Genomic DNA, 19,151 nt, shown 5'->3' with positions numbered 1-19,151 from the left:
ACAACGTTCACAAAGCTCCGACGACTCACTCTGGCTCTCTTTTTAATTCATTGTTTGTCGGTTAGCTTTGTTTTCTTTCTTTTTCATTAGCAATATTTGTACGTAAATTGTAATTATCCGAATTGCTAGTGAATTGCCCAACGAAAGTACTCAAGGAGTACGGGCCTTCGAGTAGGAGTCGTCACAGGCTCCGAACGAAGTAAAAATCAACAGTGTTCATCTCTTTACTTCTTTACTTTTCCGCTGCGTTTTAACTCGAGATTTTCGAATCGATATTCCCCCCCCCCCCCCCTCTATCGAATTCAACGGTCTTACAGTTTCATCCTTACTTTTGAGAAGATACACATAACAATATTTTGTGTTATCATCTACAAAAGTGATGAAGTATTTGTTCCCACCACGTGTTGGAGTACCTTTGAGGTCGCACACGTTGGTGTGAATTAGCCCGAGTGATTCGTTGCTTCTTTTAATGTGTTGAAAGGAAGACCTTATCATTTTTACTTCAACACAAATCTCACACTTATTTTTTGGATCAAGGTGGAATGTAGGTATGTTTTGCATATTTATTAATCTACACAACACATCACAGTTAACATGTCTTAGTCTACCATGTCACAAACATGAAGACTCAAGCATATAAGTGGAAGAGCTTTCATTTTTATTTATCTTAGGCCTAATCATCATTACATTAAGTTTAAACAACCAATCAGATATATAGCATTTTCCTACAAACATTCCATTCTTAGATAATACAACTCTGTCTGAATCAAAAACAATACGAAAGTCATGGTTACTTAACAGTGATCTAGACGCTAGATTCTTCCAAATCTTCGGAACATACAATATATTGTTCAGAGTGAGGTCCTTGCCCAAGGTCATCTTCAGCACCACTTTTCCTTGGCCCATGATATTTGAGGTTGCTGAGTTCCCCATGAACAACTTGTCTCCATTGACTTCTTCGAAGTTGTGGAGCAACTCCTTCTTGCAACACACATGTCCGATGGCTCCAGTATCAATCCACCATTGTCATGGGTTTGAACTGACCATGTTCAATTTTGAGACCATTGCGTAGAGGTTGTCCATTTTTGGTCCCTCATTCAAGTTGGCCTCTTGCTTCTTCTTCAGTTTCAATAAAGGAACTCAGAATGAGTTCATACCTCCACTGCACTGATGGTCTGCACATTAGCATCCTCAGTTCACTTGGGAGGGTCCTTGGTCAAGAACCGAGCCACATTTAGCGTGGTCAAGTAGAAGAGTATTTTCTGCTGTCACCTCTTGAAGTGCAGTCCACTGAACTCCTCTGGCTTTTCCCCGTGATTGATTGGCACAGTTCTCATCGGGGTGGAGAGGGTCTTCATGTGTTGAGTCTGTTGCATCTCAACATCATGTTCTGTCGCCATCTTAATAGAAGCGAATCTGTATCAAGATTTTTGGATAAAATAATCTGTTGCCTGAGATATTTGGGACTTTATCAAATTTAAATTACATGAAATTCAATCTAACTTATTTGTCGAGATAACCTGATCTAATAATATCAGGCTGCCAGCAGGGGCTGGTTTTTACCAATTGTTGTCCACAGAGTGGCTGAGCAAGTAGAGCATCCCCGCAGCAAAGTTCGAGCGTCCGAGTGTCGACCAGATAGTGCGGTCAGGCAAACGGAGAGTCCAACCGGGCAAAGCAGTGAGCAAGCTCAGCGGCTGGACAATTAGGCTGACTGAGCAGTCAAGCCGGCTAGGCAGAGTTACGTTGTCGAGCGAGCGAGCTAGCTGCCGAGCGAGCTGGAGGTCATCCGGGCAGAAAGGCCAAGCGAGCGAGCTAGCTGCCAAGCGAGCTAGAGGTCGTCCGAGTAGAAAGGCCAAGCAAGCAAGCTAGCTACCGAGCAAGTTAGAGGTCGTCCGAGCAGAGAGGTCGAACGGGAGAGTCGGGCGACTGAGTGAATGTGCGGTCGAGCGAGTGAAGCAGCCAAGTGGCCAGTCAAGCAATGTAGCAAGGTGACTGAACTAGAGAAATGGCGGCCAAATGAATGTGGTTGGTCGGGTCAAAGTTGAGCTTGAGACTAATCAGGTGTAGAGGCCAATCGGACGAATGAAGTAACCAGGCAAGTGAGCCTTTGACCGGGCGAAGCGTAGAACTTGACTGGGCGTGTGCACTAAGTGAACCGAGGCCTGTGATGAACGTAATTTCCTTGAAACAGATTCGTCCCACCTCCGACTGTGCTTCGAGACTTTCTCAAGTTGTTTGTTTCCTAGAATATAACGGCTAACCGTAATTTCCACCAAGCACAGGTGATCACGGCGAACTTAGTGGTGCTAAGGTTGCAAGGTTACAAACATAGTCCCACATTGGAAACAAATGGGAAAAATCATGGGTATATAAGAGAAAAGATATCTCCATTGGTATGAAGCCTTTTAGGTAGAGCCCAAGAGCAAAATCATGAGGGCTTGGGCCCAAAGTGGACAATATCATACCATTGTGGAGATATCTAAATTTTTTTCGATCCAACAAGTGGTACCTATCTACTATCACGGGCAGTCCGACGAGCAAAAATGCACGACAGAGAGAGGGACATAGGTGGAGAGCTTCTGTTGCCTTTTTTATGTGTGTAAAGTTTACGTGACAAAATTTTGGTTGTTCTACTTGGGCAAATTTTGTCCTGACCGGTCCGACATTCGGCGCGTGTAAATTATGCACACACACCGGTCAACTTGGTTCAGTGCAATCCGGACCATAAATTTGCACCCCCTACATACCCACGTGTGAGAGAGAGGCTCTCCCTTTGCATTTGTTCACATCATCAAAACATGTGAATTAATATAAACCAACCCATTTGCTTTGAAGCTCTCAATGTGGAATTAAAGTCTCATTCATAATGGAACTCCATGCCTCTTCCACTTCCTCTCCATTCACATATGATGTGGATATGTCCTAAGGACCTAGGGGGAATTAGAGAGACAAATAAGGGTATTTTGGTCATTTTACTGTAGCACCCCTCTTAGGGCACTGTTCATGCGAAGGAGAAAAGGGGCTTCGTTGGGTTTTGCCGCCGCAACCACAAGGGGGCTTCTTCTCTTCATCCCAGGATCTCGCCGTCGCCACGATCACAGGGAGGATGCACAGTCGTCGCCACCTTCTCTCTCGTAGCCGGTGAGCCACCTCCTCTCTCGTAGCCGGTGAGCCACCTCCTCCCTCTCTCTCCATCTTCTTCCTTCGAGGCTGCTACTTCTTGGCTTCGCACGTCGCCACCCTGAGGACCAGCGACGCCATCCTCGCACACCCGTCGGCGCTCATGCCGCCGTCGGTATCCACTCCTGCGCCATCCTCCCTCCTCGTCTCCCTATTCAAGGCTGCCTTCGCCACTTCCGCCGATGCCAACAGCCACCTCTCTCTCCATGCCGATAGCACACACACTGTCTCCCCCCTCTCCCTTCCGGCATCCACAGCTACTTGCCGGTAACCTTCTCTCCTCCGCCTGCAATTGGCCATCATCGGCACAACGTTGCCGTAGCAGACTCATCTATCTCGTAGCCCTCTCTGTCAATTAGCCCTTTGTTAATTAGTCACGCAGTCTGGCGTCTCTCCCTCCTTTGCGATATCCTCCTATCCCTCATGCGGGAACATAGCTCCATTCGCCAGCGTCGTTCCATAACCCCCGACAAGCACTCCTTAGCCGTCGGCCCCGCTGCCGGCACCTCAGATCCGTCTATCCTGTTCTCCGGCTCTCAATCCGCATTGTCGTACGCCTCCGATGTCGATCAGGCCCCCAAGCATTCGTTGTCATTATGTTCTAACCTGACTTGTGTGATGTTTTTATATTCCGGCCTTTGTGCCACCATTGTGTCCCCGCTTGCACGTCGATGTCTTATCTCGACCTACGTGTCAATGTCTTATCTCGATCTACGTATTGATGTCATTTGTCGACCTACATGCCGAGGTTGCGTCCAGTTTCGTGTCACCACGTCCGGCTTCGTGTCGTCAGATCTAGCTCTCCAGCCTATTCAGAGTCATCTACCATGTCGGGTCAGGACAACGCGAGCAACATCTCGACCAGCTCACTGATCCACTGAGGGCGCCCCTGGACCAGGGTACGTTCTCCGTACTGACTCTACATTCGTTTCATTATTATACGTCTTAGTTTGTTATTTATATACTCGTTGGATCTGCCTCGAATATCGGGGTACTAGAAACCAGACGACCCGGTCGCTGGCTTCAAGTAGCGTTGACCAGAGGACTTCTGACGGCTTTGTCAACATAGAAGTCATCTCAGCATACCCCCCTCCTTCGAGACATCATGATTCAGTCAATATTCCATCCACCTCACCCTCACCCAGCAGTCCGTTTGACTCAGATTCCGAACATGATCAATATCCAACATGTTTTATATTTACGCACATTCTTTATTACAGTTTACTTCCACTATTTTCTTCTCCCGAATCGATCACTGACTTAAACATTGAAAGACCAATACCAGAGACTCATTCCCTATCTCGACATTAACGCTCCTTGTATTATAGAAGAGTGCAAAATCTTCATTTGATCAATAGTAAAACCACATCCCGACTCACCATTTTCATAGCTTTCGGACAATATCAATACCCATCTTACAAAAAGCATATTTATTATTTCTAAAATACTCTTGTGCAAACTTCGTAGCCAAAGGCCACGATCCCATAGCCTTAGCCGCGAAATCTCGGCCAGGAGGTCAGCCACGGCCTGGCCGTGATTTTGCAGCCAGAGGCCAAGACCATCCCGGCCTCAACCAGCAGCCAAGACCGACGATGCACTTTTCAGGTGTTACAGAGTGACAAGCCAAGAAACTGCAACTCAAATGCTCGAAGAACAAAATGAGGCAATAGAAACCTCAAATTTACACAGCCAACGTTACAATGCAACACTTACATCTTAAAAGTGCACAATCCAACCAATATTGTCCAAGGATACGACACTCATTGGCCCCCTCAGAAAATGTAAAATCAAAATTAACTACCCGGGCATGGTACAACACGATAAATAGTGGTCTAAAAGTAAAGAAGGCGAAAGAACGAGGCTCCTAAATGCCAGTCTCTACAACAACAAAAAAAACTAGAAATCCTATCATGTTGAAGTGGAAGATCTCCTTATATCAATTTGATACTGCTTATTGAATTCTCTGATGGTATGAAACAGCCAGGACATGATTTTGCTACTCTCTTTTGTCTTCCTCAATGTCTCCATTGTGGGAGTTGGTGGTGGTGTTGAACACCAAAGCTGCTTTGGCATCAGTGGAACTGTGAGTCTCCTTTGGAGGAATTGGTCCAGGCTTTATTAGTGAGAGTGACTCCTCTCGATCAAAATCTTCAGATCCATCGTCCGAGTAAGCAAATCTGAAAGAGGAGAAGAGGCATGAATTTGAATTTTGAGTAGTACTCTGAGAAAATGCTCATATTATGAAACAAGTTGCAATGTTTCGGAGATTGCTCAAGAACTGAAAGTTATCATATTGAATATCATTGTAATCTGTTGCTACCAATCTTAACAGTATATCAGTTATCTTATGCCACATGGTAGTTTACAAGACCTTGTTCTCTTGGTCAATACTGTTCAACCTACTGCTATTTTCAAAATTCCCCTCAGTAGAACGTCTTGCAATCACCCAAGTTTGAAACACATTTGCGGAACATATTGTCTCACGACTTTTGTGCACCCAACCCCACATGTTCTTACATTAGTTGAGGTTGTGCCGTGACAGTTGAACCAAGATTTAGAAATCAGGTGTGGGTGAATCAGGTGACACTTAAATGCAAGAAAGAATTGACCTCCTATCCATGTGTTGTCTTGCTACATACAGGTATTAGTGGAGTACTTTTTTTTACCCATGTCACATGTCAGTACAAAAAGAAATTGTCATGTAGAACAACAATGATGAAGAAAGTTTTAGAATTGACTCAATCATTTTGATTGTTCTCGAATATAATAGAGTTAATAAGCAATGTTTTCCATTAAGAAAAAAAGAGACGATATAAATGTGGTTTCTTGAAGAATATGGTAAAAAAACCACCAACTATTTTTGAAATGAATGCTCATATGCTTAATCCGCAGATTCAAAGAATCATCCAGAAAAGTAGCAGGCATACGAAATCTGAATAAAATGAAATTGCAGGATCCTCAAGATCCAAAAGTTTTACCTCATTGAATTTTGAGAGGGTGCCCAAAGAACAGCAATCACGCAGAGAAGAGATAAGGAAAGAACTTGCCAAAAGGCAGGAATGATCCAAGCCCTCTGCCAGCTCTCGTTGTATATGTCAGTTGACTTGAAATAAAGCTGTAGGAAAACAAGATCATCATATAATGTGGGTAGTAAAATACAAAACAGTGTAATATTAAGAAAGGAGCATAAAGATTATATTGCCCCTGCTGTTGAAACTGATAATGCAAGCAGAATTATTCGTAATTACCTCATAACCAATCCAACAAACAGATACAACAACAGCAACACCCAAAGCGTTTGTGAACTTCCTGTAGATGTCCAGCTTAGCCATCAACCGCCTCGCCTGTCAAGAACCACGAAAAGATTTTTAAATAACTTTGAGCATATCCATAACCTAAAGGTGTAATGGCATAAACACAGTAAATTGTCATGAGCCTAGATTTTATAAACTGGAATCGAGAAGAAACTAGAGTGTTCACGTACCTGGAGTTTGTCTAGAGTTTTGGAAAGAGAAGTAAAGATCCACAAAATGAAGAATGCATCTAGTAGTGCCACAGGAAGGACCAAAAACAACCTTGCCTTTCCAGCTATATCACTTACGGCACCTGCATTCTCTACCAACTCAAGTATCTCTGATGCTAGGAAAAATGTTGCTCCAAGCATGATCACCTTAGAAGTGAGACCACCCAGAGTCGGTCTGACAACTCCATACCCCATAGAAACAACAAGAATAATAACTCGTGACACTGTTTTCTTTACTGCACCAAATGTTACTGCCCAAAATGTGGTTCCCATGGGTCGGAGACCAGTTTCATTGAACTCAGCATATTCAAAGTACCACCATGCCATTTCAAACATGCCTAATGTGATGACAAGTGTTATGCAGTTCTGAAGTGGAAGAACCTCCCTCCAAAACCTCACATACTGCGAGAACCAAAATAAACCAAGTATCACAAATGCAAGAGACATAAATCCATAAAAATACAAGAGAGGTGCCATCCTTCCAGGAAGATAGCCAGTGGGATTTTTCCACACAGTCTTCCCCTCTATCACCAATCCTTTAAGTGCTGGATCACAATATATAAAATACAGGTTGTACATCCCAGTACTTGTGATGGAAATAGTGTGCAATGGCAAAGTTGTAGAACGGTCTTTTCCACTGAATGTTGCAGTAAGCACTTGAGGCCATTTAGGATTTTGATTGGAAGTTCTATAAATGACTGTACCCTGAGTGCAAGCACCTAATTTAGCAAGATCCGGGGTGCAGCAAATAGCTCGTTGTCCGCCATAGGCTGATCCACCAATTGTTTCTCGATCTTCTACCTCAAACACAATTGCTTGCACTGTAAAAGAAACAGTCTCTTTACTACTTTGAGCAGCTTCCTCCGGTCGTTTGAAAGTAATCTTATCGAAGCTGGAAAAGGGAACAAAGTGAACACATGACCAAAATCTATAAGTATGGGTTTGCATGAAAAATAGGAACAATATTCACACGATACTCCACACTTGTTGAAAGATAATTTTCAAAAAGCAAGTAAACTACTCGTTCCTTTTAGTAGAAGAAACAGAGTTTTTTCAATGTATGGGGTTCCTGTTAGTGCAAAATCTAAAGAGATTCAGGGGACGTTTGGTTCTTTCCTAGGAATAGGAATCGGAATGGGAATCATTGTATTGTGGAATGGGAATGGGTATGAGCATGGATATCACTCTTAAAAGCAATGTTTGGTTAGTTGTATATCTTCTATCGGAATAAATCAAAGTTTCCTTTTTTACCCTTAAAGGAAAATAAGAGAAAAAAATTAGATGTGAGAGAAAGATGAATGTGAGAGAAAAATATAATGAAAGAGAATGATGAGAGAGAAAGTATTATGAGAGAGAAAGTGTGATAAGAAAGAATGAAGAGAGAGAAAGTGTGATGAGAGAAAATGAAAAAGAGAGTGTGATTGGAGAGAGCATGATGAGAGAAAATATGATGTGAGAGAAAGTATGATGGGGGAGGATGAAGAGAGAGAAAATATAATGAGAAAAAATGAGGAGAGAGAGTGTGATGAGAGAGATTGAGGAGAGAGAAAGTATGGTGAGAGAAAAAGAGAATGGTGAATATGATGGGAGAGATTGAGGAGAGAGAAAGTATGATGAGAGAGAAAGTGTGTTGAGGAAAAAAGGAGAAAATGTGATAAGAGAGATTGAGGAGAGAGAAAGTGTGATGAGAAAAAAGAGAAAAGAGAGTGTGATGGGAGAGATTGAGGAGAGAGAAAGTGTGATGAGAGAGAAAGCGTGATGAGAAAAAAGAAGAAGGAAGAGAGTGCGATGGAAGAGATTGAGGAGAGAGAAAGTATGATGAGAGAGAAAGTGTAATGAGAAAAAAAAGGAAAGAGAGTGTGATAGGAGAGATTAAGGAGAGAGAAAGTGTGTGATAAAATGATGAGAGAGAAACTATGATGAGAGAGAAAATATGATGAGAGAGAACAAGGGGAGATAAGTGATATGAAAGAAAAAATAAATAAATATATTTTGATATTTAATATTAATGGAGAAAATTTTAGTTTTAAGTCAAGGGTATTTTTGGAATAAGGGAATATTTTGATTGATGAAAATAGGATAATGACTTATTCAGGGAGGTACATGGGAATGAGTTATTACCCAATTTCAAGGATTCATTCCCTTATTTGTATTCATATTCCTATAATTCAAACATTAACAATGGCAATCAATGATTCTCATTCCTATTCCCCACTCCTATTACCCTAAACCAAACGCCCCCTCAATCTATTAACCTTATACTGGGCATGGAAAGTGGGGAGGTGATTTCACAACTAAATTATCAATCCAGATCATAAATAAAAATATTTAAAATGGCTGTTGACATCCTTTCAAAAATAATATTGAAACAAATTTCAGAAGTAAAAGATGACAAAAAAGAAAAAGAACTATTACTGAAGCGTTGCAGCAAAGCTCTATTGCACACCATTACTGATATCTGTTAAATACCTACAAAAATAAAAAATAACAAACTTTTTCTGGCCTTATGTTATAGAATTAAGAACACCTGACTTCCAGAGTTGGCTCATAACAGGAAGAGGCTTTTCTAGGGAACTCAAAATGAAAAAGGTGTGAGGTTTATGCAACCAATACATGTTACTAAAAGTCTAAAACCTAACAGTGTGCTACTGATATGAAACTTTATCATGTTTTGATACTTTTCATCCTTGAATTAATATGAGCCAATTCTACCAAACTTGTTTTAGAGTAATGCTAATTAACTAGGGATAAATGATTCGTTTGTTTCTGTCAAAGGTACAATGAGTCATTAGTTCAGTTGATAGTGTTGTGGGTGTAGTCCCATATTAGATGTTTTAGGTTTAGGTTTGCGTTGACGAATAGCATGTAATAGGAGTCCTTGTAAAAAAAATAACATTATATACAATAATCCCTTTCCTATTAATATGGTACCAGCACAACTATCTAAGGTTAGGTTTCTGCTGTAATGTCCTAAGCGGGTAGCTGCTGATTTCAGTGACAGCCTTCCCACATCCATCTGTTTTCCTCCCTCTCTAGCATTACAGCCACCCAGCTGTGCCTGAAAACATCCGCAAGTCTTCTTTGAGAGTTATCATCTTTTGCGCGAGCATGACACCACAGTTCGCTTAGTTCATTTTATCCATCTCTATCAGACAGCTCTGCATGCTTCTACTTAAGCAAAAGATACATTGGCGCTCATGTTTGGCCAATAGTCAAGTTAAGATTTTGGTCCTTATTCAATCATTGCAACCAATCACCAATTCCGAGTGATCCCCAGGTCGATGCTGTCTGCCATGGAGTTGACCCCTCATTGTATAACGTCAACAACCCCTTTTCTCCTAGTACAACATTCAGTCCCTCATTGAGTGTTTTCCTTCTTTCCTTTTATTCGTTCATTATATGTTATCAACATCAAAAACAGGGGGAAGCCCATTCAATAGATAATCTCTTTGGGCCACACCTCATCCACTCAGCCACCCTTAGACCCTCAAACCTCCTCCATCCATCTCTGGGTGATGTCAATGCTATAGAAGGACAAATCTACTGAAGACATTTCACCAAGGATTTGCCTCATGTCAATTTTAGATCTTTCTCCAATTTATGTAACAAATTGGACAGATGACACCTATGCTCCATCTTGAGGAGTATTAACAGTATTGAGCCATTAATTGTTAGTGTAGTGAATCTATATAATATCCACACCATGAATTGGCATCTCTTTATGACAAACATTATATGCAGTAATTCACTTTCCTAACTGATTTCCTTCTTCAAATTACAACAATCTGGAATCGATTAAAGAGTTTTCCTAAAAAATGTTCGCGATCTGCTCATAAGGGAATCACATTCATACTAATACCTCCAGTCATAGAGATCCTAGAGTCAGACCCACAGACCAGCTAATCAAAGTTATAAGCTAACATTAGTTGCAGAAACCCCTACCCACATTTCAGCTCGAAATCCCCCAATATCCTGCCTCTCGGTAGATCCCGTCCCCACAACGCCCTAAAACCCTCGAACCAAATCAAGAGAGCCTCAGATCTATCGAACAGACAAGAACAAGTAGAAGTACCGGATGAAAGACTCCCCACTGCCGGAGGTGGCGTTGCCATCGGGGGAAGAGGCGTAGAGCCCCTCGCTACCGCCGTGTAGGACAAAGGCGTTGCCTTTGGGGGCAAACGCCGCGCCGACGTAGCTGTGCACCGAGGCGTCCACGAAGGCGCCGAGAAAAAGTCCACAGAAAACGACGAAACCGAGAAGTGGGGGAGAAATGGGCGGATCCAGGCGCTCCATTGGAGGATCGAAGAGAAGGGAACTGGAGCGAGCTGTGGATCTGGCAGCTGCTGCTGCTTCTTCTTCTTCTTCTTTTCTTCTAAAGCCTGCTGCTAATGGCAAAGCTTGACATCGTGAGAGAGGGTGGGTTATTTTAATGCCATATTTGGTTTCATTAGGCACTGCGGAATCTGTATTACCCGCATTATATACACCAGAGGAATGTCTTCGGGACCCATGTTTCGGAGAGTTTCTATTCAGGTACAGACGGGTGTTCGAGTGGTGCTGTGCTGTGTTAGTTTGTCCAGATTAGATCACCGCGAGGTTTAAGAAATAAACAAAATCAGAACTGCGCCAACTTTTAATCCATCGTTAAATGGCTGTCCTTTTATAAAAATCCTGAAACCCCCTTAATTTTAACCAAGATTATTATTTTTTAAAAAATATAATATATTTTTATTTTTTAAAAGACGTCGACTCGTGCCCGGCGATTCGAAATCGTCTTGACGCTTCGCAAAACCCTTAATTTTAACCAAGATTATTATTTTTAAAATATATATATATTTAAAAATTATAAATTTATAAAAAAAATAACGGACGAAATCGGTCCATTTATCAGGTTACAGTCCGAGTCGAACCTAAATAAATATATATCACATAAATTATAATTTTTATTTAATTTTATTTGCTCAATAATAATTTTTATTAGATATATATAATTTTATTGTTAAATAAATTATATTTGTTTTTCCAACGAGTTATTATCCATTTTATAGTTTTTATAATATAAATTATTTGAAGATTTTCATAAATCCAATATTAAATGAATAAAATAGGATAAGTTTAAAGTAGAATAGTTCGCATCAAATAATTCAAGGCTGTAAAATTAATTTTAAAAGAAAGATAAAAATTAATTTAAATATAAGGATAGAATAAGTTAATTAATATTGAATCATACCATTAATATTATTAAAATATTAAAAATATGTTAAATAAAAATTAGAATTAAAAAAATCTAAATAAAAAGAAATAAAAAAATTTAATGAGTCGATAGTTAATCATCGGTTGAACCACTTATCCAAATCGGTCATTAGACCAATGATTTATTGGTTAATCGAGGATCAAATTCGTAACTGTTTAGAGATAGGTCAATTATTGGTTGGGCCTATTGAATTGGGTCCGTTAACCCAATTTGAACCAGGTTTGGTTTAGACCTGACTCATGGCTAGGTCTAAGCAAAATTCAAAGTGGCAAGATAATAATAGCATAACAAGAGATTTGTCAGGCCATTTGACGCTTTCCATATTTATGTGTGAAAAATTTTCATAGAAGTCAGTTTCCATCAAAATTAATTGATTCGTAGAATTAAATATTTAAATCATAAACAAAAGTGAAAATACTTGGATAATAAAAAATAAAAAAATGAAAGACATGCTTAGCTACCGTGCAACGGTAAAATATTTTCATAATTAATCAGATATTTACAGATGAATTCCTAACTACGAGTTCTTTCGGTGGAAAGATACCCTAGAACATTAATATTAGAGATATGTGTCATTCATACTTCTAAATTTATTTCGATAGTTGATAAAATGTGGATCCTCGATATTAACGATCTTCCTAATGTCAACTCCACGGATATAGAGGAAGGTACATACAGATACATAGAGAGATATCATGTATCCATCATTTGTGCTACGCTCTAGGTGCCCTTGATAGTTGATAAAAACTTTTATAAGATAGAGTCGGACAAATCTAGGATTAGTTGGTTAAAAAAATTAAATACCTAAATTAAAAAAAATTGAAAGGCATGCCTAATTATATTTTAATTTTGAAAATAATTTTTATTATAACGTTATTATAATAACTACTATTAATTATTGCAAGATACAAATATAATATTTCATTTATAACTACTTTGTAAAAACTAATACAATTTATACAATATTATCAACTATATAGTTGAACTATGTAACAACTACATATCCCCTTGGGACAGTGAGATGATTAAAATACTGGATATTATCATATTAAGTTATGAGGTTAAAATTTAACATGTTGTTATATATTATTTATCTTCTATATTGGTCTAGAGAGGAATTTGTGTCACATAGGTGTCAACTCCCTAAACAATTATTATAATTGTTATAACAGTCAATATAACTTTACAGCTGCTATCAAATATTTAAAATGTTTTTGATCAGTTTAAATAATTTTGATGTAATTTAAGTAATTGTGATAAATTGATAAAAATATCTTGATATAGTAATTTTGATGAAAACGAAATATTATATTTTATCATATAATAATTACATATTGCAGTAATTAATCATAACTGCTATGGGATAAATTTGCTGATTTTTAAAAAGAGAATGTCCATTTGATAATTCCTTAAATGTAAGACGCTGTTTTTACTTTTTGCCCAAAAAGAATTGCTGCTTTCTAAAAATGCCCAGTAGTTTTAAAATCATCATTCTATTTTTTAAAAAATCAAAATTTACGTAGCCATTAGCATTCGCTATCTCTAGAGCGCAAGCTGATTTTATAAAATTAAACATTTTAATATTGTTAGAAACTATTAAATTTAGAAATCAAGAAATCTCTATAGGAACAGTTAAATTAGAGACACAATTAACCGATTCAGTTTGCGAATTATTACGAGTAATAAAAAAATTAGAAAAAGTTTTTTTTTAATTTGACTGGTGAAATTAAGTAACTGTATATTGTGTTCGAATAAATATGGAATCAGAATAGATAATTTCGTGTTTATTATTATTTTTTCTTCGTGAATTTATATGATAAGCTGTCAATTTGAAAAAAAATGATTAATCAGATTGGGTAACGTTAATTTGGGATGATCAATCCGGTCTTACGAAAGTTTTCCACTAGTTACCAGGATAAATCGAGAAGCGCTCGCAACGAACAACCCTGGAACCTAACATCCTTTAGTTACGTACCCCATTTAGAGGAGATATGTCAATTTGAGGTAGTACGACATATTAATCTACTCTAACAAATAATTTAAATAAATTTAATTAAGATTTTATCAATTCATTTTACGACGAATTCATATAGACCGATTGATGTTGGATTGGCTTGTGACCAATACAAGTTTAAAACAGATCCAAATGGATCGACTGTTGCTGAGTTAGCATGCGACTAACGCCGATTAACCTGTGATGAGCTGGGTTGGCCCAGAGTTGAGAAAAAAAATTCTTCTAAAATTCAAAACTAAAATACAAAAACTATAATGAAAAATTTAATGGGTTGGTTTATGAGTTGATCCACCTAATTCACAATCCATCTTAAATTGTGTTAGAAATTTTTTAACCTATCTAGATGATAGATCATCCATTCCACCCTATGATATTATAAATTTTTAGGGGACCTATCCATCCCACCACAGATTGATCCTTTTGATAGCACTATTACACATAATATGATTTCACAATTAAAAGAACCTTTTTTTAAATAGCTTTCTAGCTTTAACACAAGTTTTAATATAAATTTATGACTAAAATTATTAAAAATCATAAATTTATAAGGACTATTTCAACATTTTGAGATTTTGGCTTTGGCATCAATCAGTTGACTGCTATAACATAAATTTGTGACTCTAAATATCAAAAGCCTTAAATTTACAAGGGGTAAACTAAATAATAGACCCTAAAAAGAATAGGCGTCATAAGCTAGAGATATTTCAATAATAAATCAATACTATAAAGGACAAAATGATAATTTTAAAACTCTAAAAGACATTTTAAAAAAAAAAGACAACAAATTATGTGACGATATCAATAAGTTAACATTTAAGTGGTGCACATGAAGAAATCGCAATGCTTATTTTATAATTAAAAAATAATATTCTATGAAAATGAAATGAAGACAAATATTTGATGAATATTTAGAATTATTTTTTTGACATATTGAAACTTATTAGAGGTGATTGGTGTTATAAATATTTGTTTTATTTTTATTCATATTCACATTAGAGACACACACATAACACAAATATTAGCATTCTCACATTATGTTCATTAACTCGAAGAGTTCGACGTGAAGAACTTCCAAATGCCATGAACCATTAAGACAAGCCAGTTCCTGCATGAGAATTCATGAGATGTAGTGATGTGTAGAATCGAAGAAAGGAAAGAAAACTCATGTTTGAGAGTAAAAGCAATCTATTGAAATTACCTCTCGATTACTTTTCATCCATCAGTCGATGTAGAGGTGGAGAAGGTAATTACATTGCGGAAGAGCTCTTCGAATTGTTGAAGTACTGCTCAGGCGATAGGGGTTTGGCTCCACCAAACCAGTCTATCAGGAACAAGTCCTTGATCAAGAGTTTGAAAATTTGGAAGTGGTGGCCTTTTGGCCAATCTGTATGCACCAATAATAGAATTAAGCTTGGTGACATTCAGAGAACGAAAACGAGGTGATGAATACGACCATTGAGAAGTTCGAAGTGCTTACCTTCCATTTCAGGGTGCTTAGAGAACAGTGCATTTTGAGCAAACTCTGTTTCACTAGTTTGGTTGTCCAACAATTTCAGCTGCAAATGTCAATGGCAAATGTTATGATTTGATCTTAAACTACAAAACCTTGAGCAAAACGATATAAAATTCCTAAATCATCTGGCAGTTCAAACTAGACTAAATCAAAACAGTAATTTCAGTTTCATATCATTGGAACTAAGTTTTGCAGCTTAATCAGCTTGAGTGGACTTCTAAAACTGTACAAAGTGGTACAAAGAGCTACTTTAGATAAAACACAATCCAAGGATCACAAAACTGAAAAACACATTAATTCATTGATTTTCTTTGACAAAATGAGGCTCTTTTTATCACACGCAACTGCCATAACCAATCCAGAGGGAGCATAAGTGACTTGAATTTTGCATCAAATGTCTAAGGAAATTCAATGTACAGGACTTCACAAATGCTGTGTGTGACAAATAAATCCACTGATTTAGATGCAACAAAGTTAGATATCGAATTTAAATATTAGACGATGAAGGCTTCGTGCCAACTTGAAACACTATTTTTAATTTTCAATGGCCGATATCAAGAATACCCTAAAAGACCTCCATGATTTTCAAGCTATTGCCTATTCTTTTAGCATGCCTGTATAACGGTCCATCGACTTCACTTCAATCTAGTTTATGTGGAATGATCAAAATTTCATCCATGAGAGCAGAAAAAAAAACAAGAGAAATAATACCAAATAATCATAGATACATTTAATTCTTGCTCATACCTTCCCTGTGAGCGTAAGTTTGGCACAAGTAGGGTTTTCAGGATCTATCTTTCCACAGGATCCAAGTGGAAACTCGCTGATGGTGAAAGATGATCTTTCATCGGCCAAAGCATGTCTTGCAGTTGGATCAAGTGCTGTCAAATAAAAGTAAGGGACACCACAGCCTTCACCAGGCACCCCATCACTAAATGAAACAACATTTCTGCATTTGATTGCAACAGTCAGTAAAAACTATCAACCAACGCCCAACTTTGACATAATATGTAAACTCATCAGTGTAATTGATTCTCCTGCTGCAGATTGCTTAGATTACCCAAATGGAGATCCTCCTAATTCACTTGATATGGTACTGCAGTAAAAGTGGAAGACATGTCAGTTCATATGCTGAACCAAATAAACTGAGATGCACTAACGAGATATCTACTCTTTGTAAGATGAATCATTGTTTTACTTAAAAGTTTGCAAAATGTGGGAAATGAGCGAATAACATAGAACTATATAATGTCAAAATTTATATAAATAGAAAACGCAAGTCTACAAGAGATAACCTCTTTTCACTTTTCATAGATTTCAACCTTAAAGTATATTCTCATAAAAAGTAAATCCTCAAAAATGGATTTTATCAACTCTGATAATGGTGCTACATCAGCACTTGTACCAGCAAGAATGCACTGTTGGATCATGAGCAAACTTATGTACCATCTGGAAAAAAGAAACTAGAACTAGATGGAATTTCCACCCACCAGTTGTCTACAAAACAGGAACAAAATTACTCCAGATCTTCCTGTATCCTATCTAGTTCCTTGTGAAGCTATTAGAGGACAAAATTACGGCTTTAAAGATTCGTTTTAATTCAAATAATGTCAACAATACCAGCACAATTTTCATGAAACTAAACAATCTTACTCTGATATTTTTCCATCTACCTATGAGGGTTTTAGGGTTAATTAGGTTTCTCCTGTCTTAATCAACTAAAACCTAGTCACGAATCGAATCCATTAAAATCCCATATACTCTATGTTAAACCTAAAAGACGAACTTTACTTTTAATTAGGTAAATTATCTCCATCCATCCCTAGTCACGAATCAAATCCATTAAAATCCCATATACTCTATGTTAAACCTAAAAGACGAACTTTACAATTAATTAGGTAAATCATCTCCATCCATCGTCATCGGATCGTGCAGTTACTTCCTTCAAACAAAGAGTTCATCATTTATGGAAGCAGCAGTAACATATGAGTTAGGAGTGAAAGGAAGGAAGACCTGAGGACGCCCCATGAGTTCTGCGCAACAAGCCATCGGGCGGTGGCGGCAGCATCGTCAGGCCTAGGCTTCCCGAAGCCACCGGACAGGGGGCGTCCGCTCACGGTGGAGAGGTCTCCAAAGAGGAGGAGGAAGAAGAAGAGGAGCGCCGACGAGGAACCTGCGATGCCTTCACCTTCCATTCTTGGCTCAGCTCCTCGCTCGATCCGGGATTAAATAGTAGCAGATCCCCTCCAATTGGACCTTCTTCGGTACTTCGACGCCGCGTATATCCGCCGTTCATTAAATGTATCTAATCTTTCCAAATGATTGGATAACGGATATGATAAAACCTCTACAACCACTCTTGTAGAGAATCCAACGACTGGAATCCTTTTCTTTTATGTTCGATGATAACAATTAGTATATTTATTCTGGAAATCGGTGATTTGTTGACGTGGCAAATTATTATTGGTTAGTGAGGATAATGATTTGTCCACCTAGCACGAGCTTTAAGAGAGAAGACACCAGATGAACGCCCACCCGGACGATTGCGTCGCGTGCGGTGCGTGTGCTTTACGCGTGCGGATTGGTGGTCGAAATTGACGGGTTTATATAGGACTGCCAACTCAGCATAAGCAATCAAATATAAAATCAACTTAAATCTATCAGGTGAGTGAAACCACGTAATTCCATAATTTTTATTTCGATAATTTAAGTTGATTTCTATAAAATCAATTGGGAAAATTTGCATGTAATCTTCATTGATAAATACAATTTTACATATACTCTTCATTGAAAAAAAAATTTATTTTCACTCCTAATATACTAAATTTTCTTTAAATGATACTAATTGGATAAAAAATATACTAGATTTTTTTTCGAATGTAATGAATTTAGGAGGAATTATATTAAATAGGAAAAAAATCATACTTAATTAAATAAAAAATATACTCGATTCTAGTTTAAAATGATAAATTTAATATGAATTATACTTATTTTTAGACTATTTATACCTAAAAAATATGAAGGACAATTTTAATAGAAAATATACTAGATTTTATTTAAATGATACTCAATTGGATATAAAATATACTAGATTTTCTTTAAATGATACTTAATTGGATAGAAAACATATTAGATTTTCTTTCTGAATTTAAGAGAAATTATATTAAAACATGGAAAAAAAATATACTCAATTTAATAGAAAATATACTCGATTCTAATGTAAAATGTTGAATTTAAGAGGAATTATACTCATTTTTGGACCTTCTGTACCTAAAAATCTTAGGGGCAATTAGTGTTGGTGCAATATCCCTTAGGTCAAGGTTGACTGGTTTGACCAAGCTTGAGTCTTGGTCATAGTTTCGATGTTTGACAATACATGTAGACACATGGACAATGCAGGTGCAGTTGTTCATATGGGGAGATTCTGATCAGGGACTGATCAGTGTGAATGAAGAAGAGTCAAGTAGGTATATTTGACTGGAAGGAAACCATAGTGAGTGAAGCTAGGCAGATGGAAATCCTGGTGAGTGAAGCCAGGTGAAAGTCCTAGTGAGTGAAGCTAGGCAGATGAAAATCCTGGTGAGTGAAGCCAGGTGAAAGTCCTAGTGAGTGAAGCTAGGCAGATGGAAATCCTGGTGAGTGAAGCCAGGTGAAAGTCCTAGTG

The 19,151-nt window shown here is 37.9% G+C and overlaps 2 protein-coding genes across 2 annotated transcripts; both read right to left on the bottom strand.

Annotated features, from left to right (window-relative positions):
- Window positions 1–4,832: 4,832 nt before the first annotated feature.
- LOC122007176 (transmembrane protein 87A-like) lies at window positions 4,833–11,115 on the bottom strand. Its single transcript, XM_042562983.1, has 5 exons — window positions 10,779–11,115; window positions 6,668–7,598; window positions 6,432–6,527; window positions 6,162–6,298; window positions 4,833–5,360 (listed from the first exon to the last, which is right to left on the bottom strand). Exons 1-5 carry the CDS (start codon window positions 10,997–10,999, stop codon window positions 5,180–5,182), a joined length of 1,566 nt encoding a protein of 521 aa, XP_042418917.1. The 5' UTR covers window positions 11,000–11,115; the 3' UTR covers window positions 4,833–5,179.
- A 3,730-nt stretch (window positions 11,116–14,845) lies between these two features.
- Window positions 14,846–17,711, bottom strand: LOC122007175 (protein CREG1-like). The gene is made up of 6 exons (XM_042562982.1): window positions 17,501–17,711; window positions 16,548–16,583; window positions 16,235–16,436; window positions 15,452–15,530; window positions 15,173–15,358; window positions 14,846–15,079 (listed from the first exon to the last, which is right to left on the bottom strand). Exons 1-5 carry the CDS (start codon window positions 17,680–17,682, stop codon window positions 15,222–15,224), a joined length of 636 nt encoding a protein of 211 aa, XP_042418916.1. The 5' UTR covers window positions 17,683–17,711; the 3' UTR covers window positions 14,846–15,079; window positions 15,173–15,221.
- Between the last annotated feature and the right edge of the window lie 1,440 nt (window positions 17,712–19,151).

This window comes from Zingiber officinale, chromosome 7B (assembly GCF_018446385.1).
Source record: "Zingiber officinale cultivar Zhangliang chromosome 7B, Zo_v1.1, whole genome shotgun sequence".
Lineage (NCBI taxonomy): Eukaryota > Viridiplantae > Streptophyta > Magnoliopsida > Zingiberales > Zingiberaceae > Zingiber > Zingiber officinale.
This window is presented reverse-complemented; position numbering and strand designations above follow the sequence as displayed.

Coding starts and splice junctions, on each gene's coding strand:
- LOC122007176 (XM_042562983.1), bottom strand. CDS start 10,999: ATGGAGCGCCTGGATCCGCCCATTTCTCCCCCACTTCTCGGTTTCGTC. Junction 6,528..6,667: donor AAACTCTAGACAAACTCCAG/GTACGTGAACAC, acceptor GGTTCTTGACAG/GCGAGGCGGTTGATGGCTAA. Junction 5,361..6,161: donor CCCTCTCAAAATTCAATGAG/GTAAAACTTTTG, acceptor CTCCTCTTTCAG/ATTTGCTTACTCGGACGATG.
- LOC122007175 (XM_042562982.1), bottom strand. CDS start 17,682: ATGGAAGGTGAAGGCATCGCAGGTTCCTCGTCGGCGCTCCTCTTCTTC. Junction 16,437..16,547: donor TTAGGAGGATCTCCATTTGG/GTAATCTAAGCA, acceptor AATCAAATGCAG/AAATGTTGTTTCATTTAGTG. Junction 15,531..16,234: donor AACTTACGCTCACAGGGAAG/GTATGAGCAAGA, acceptor TGACATTTGCAG/CTGAAATTGTTGGACAACCA.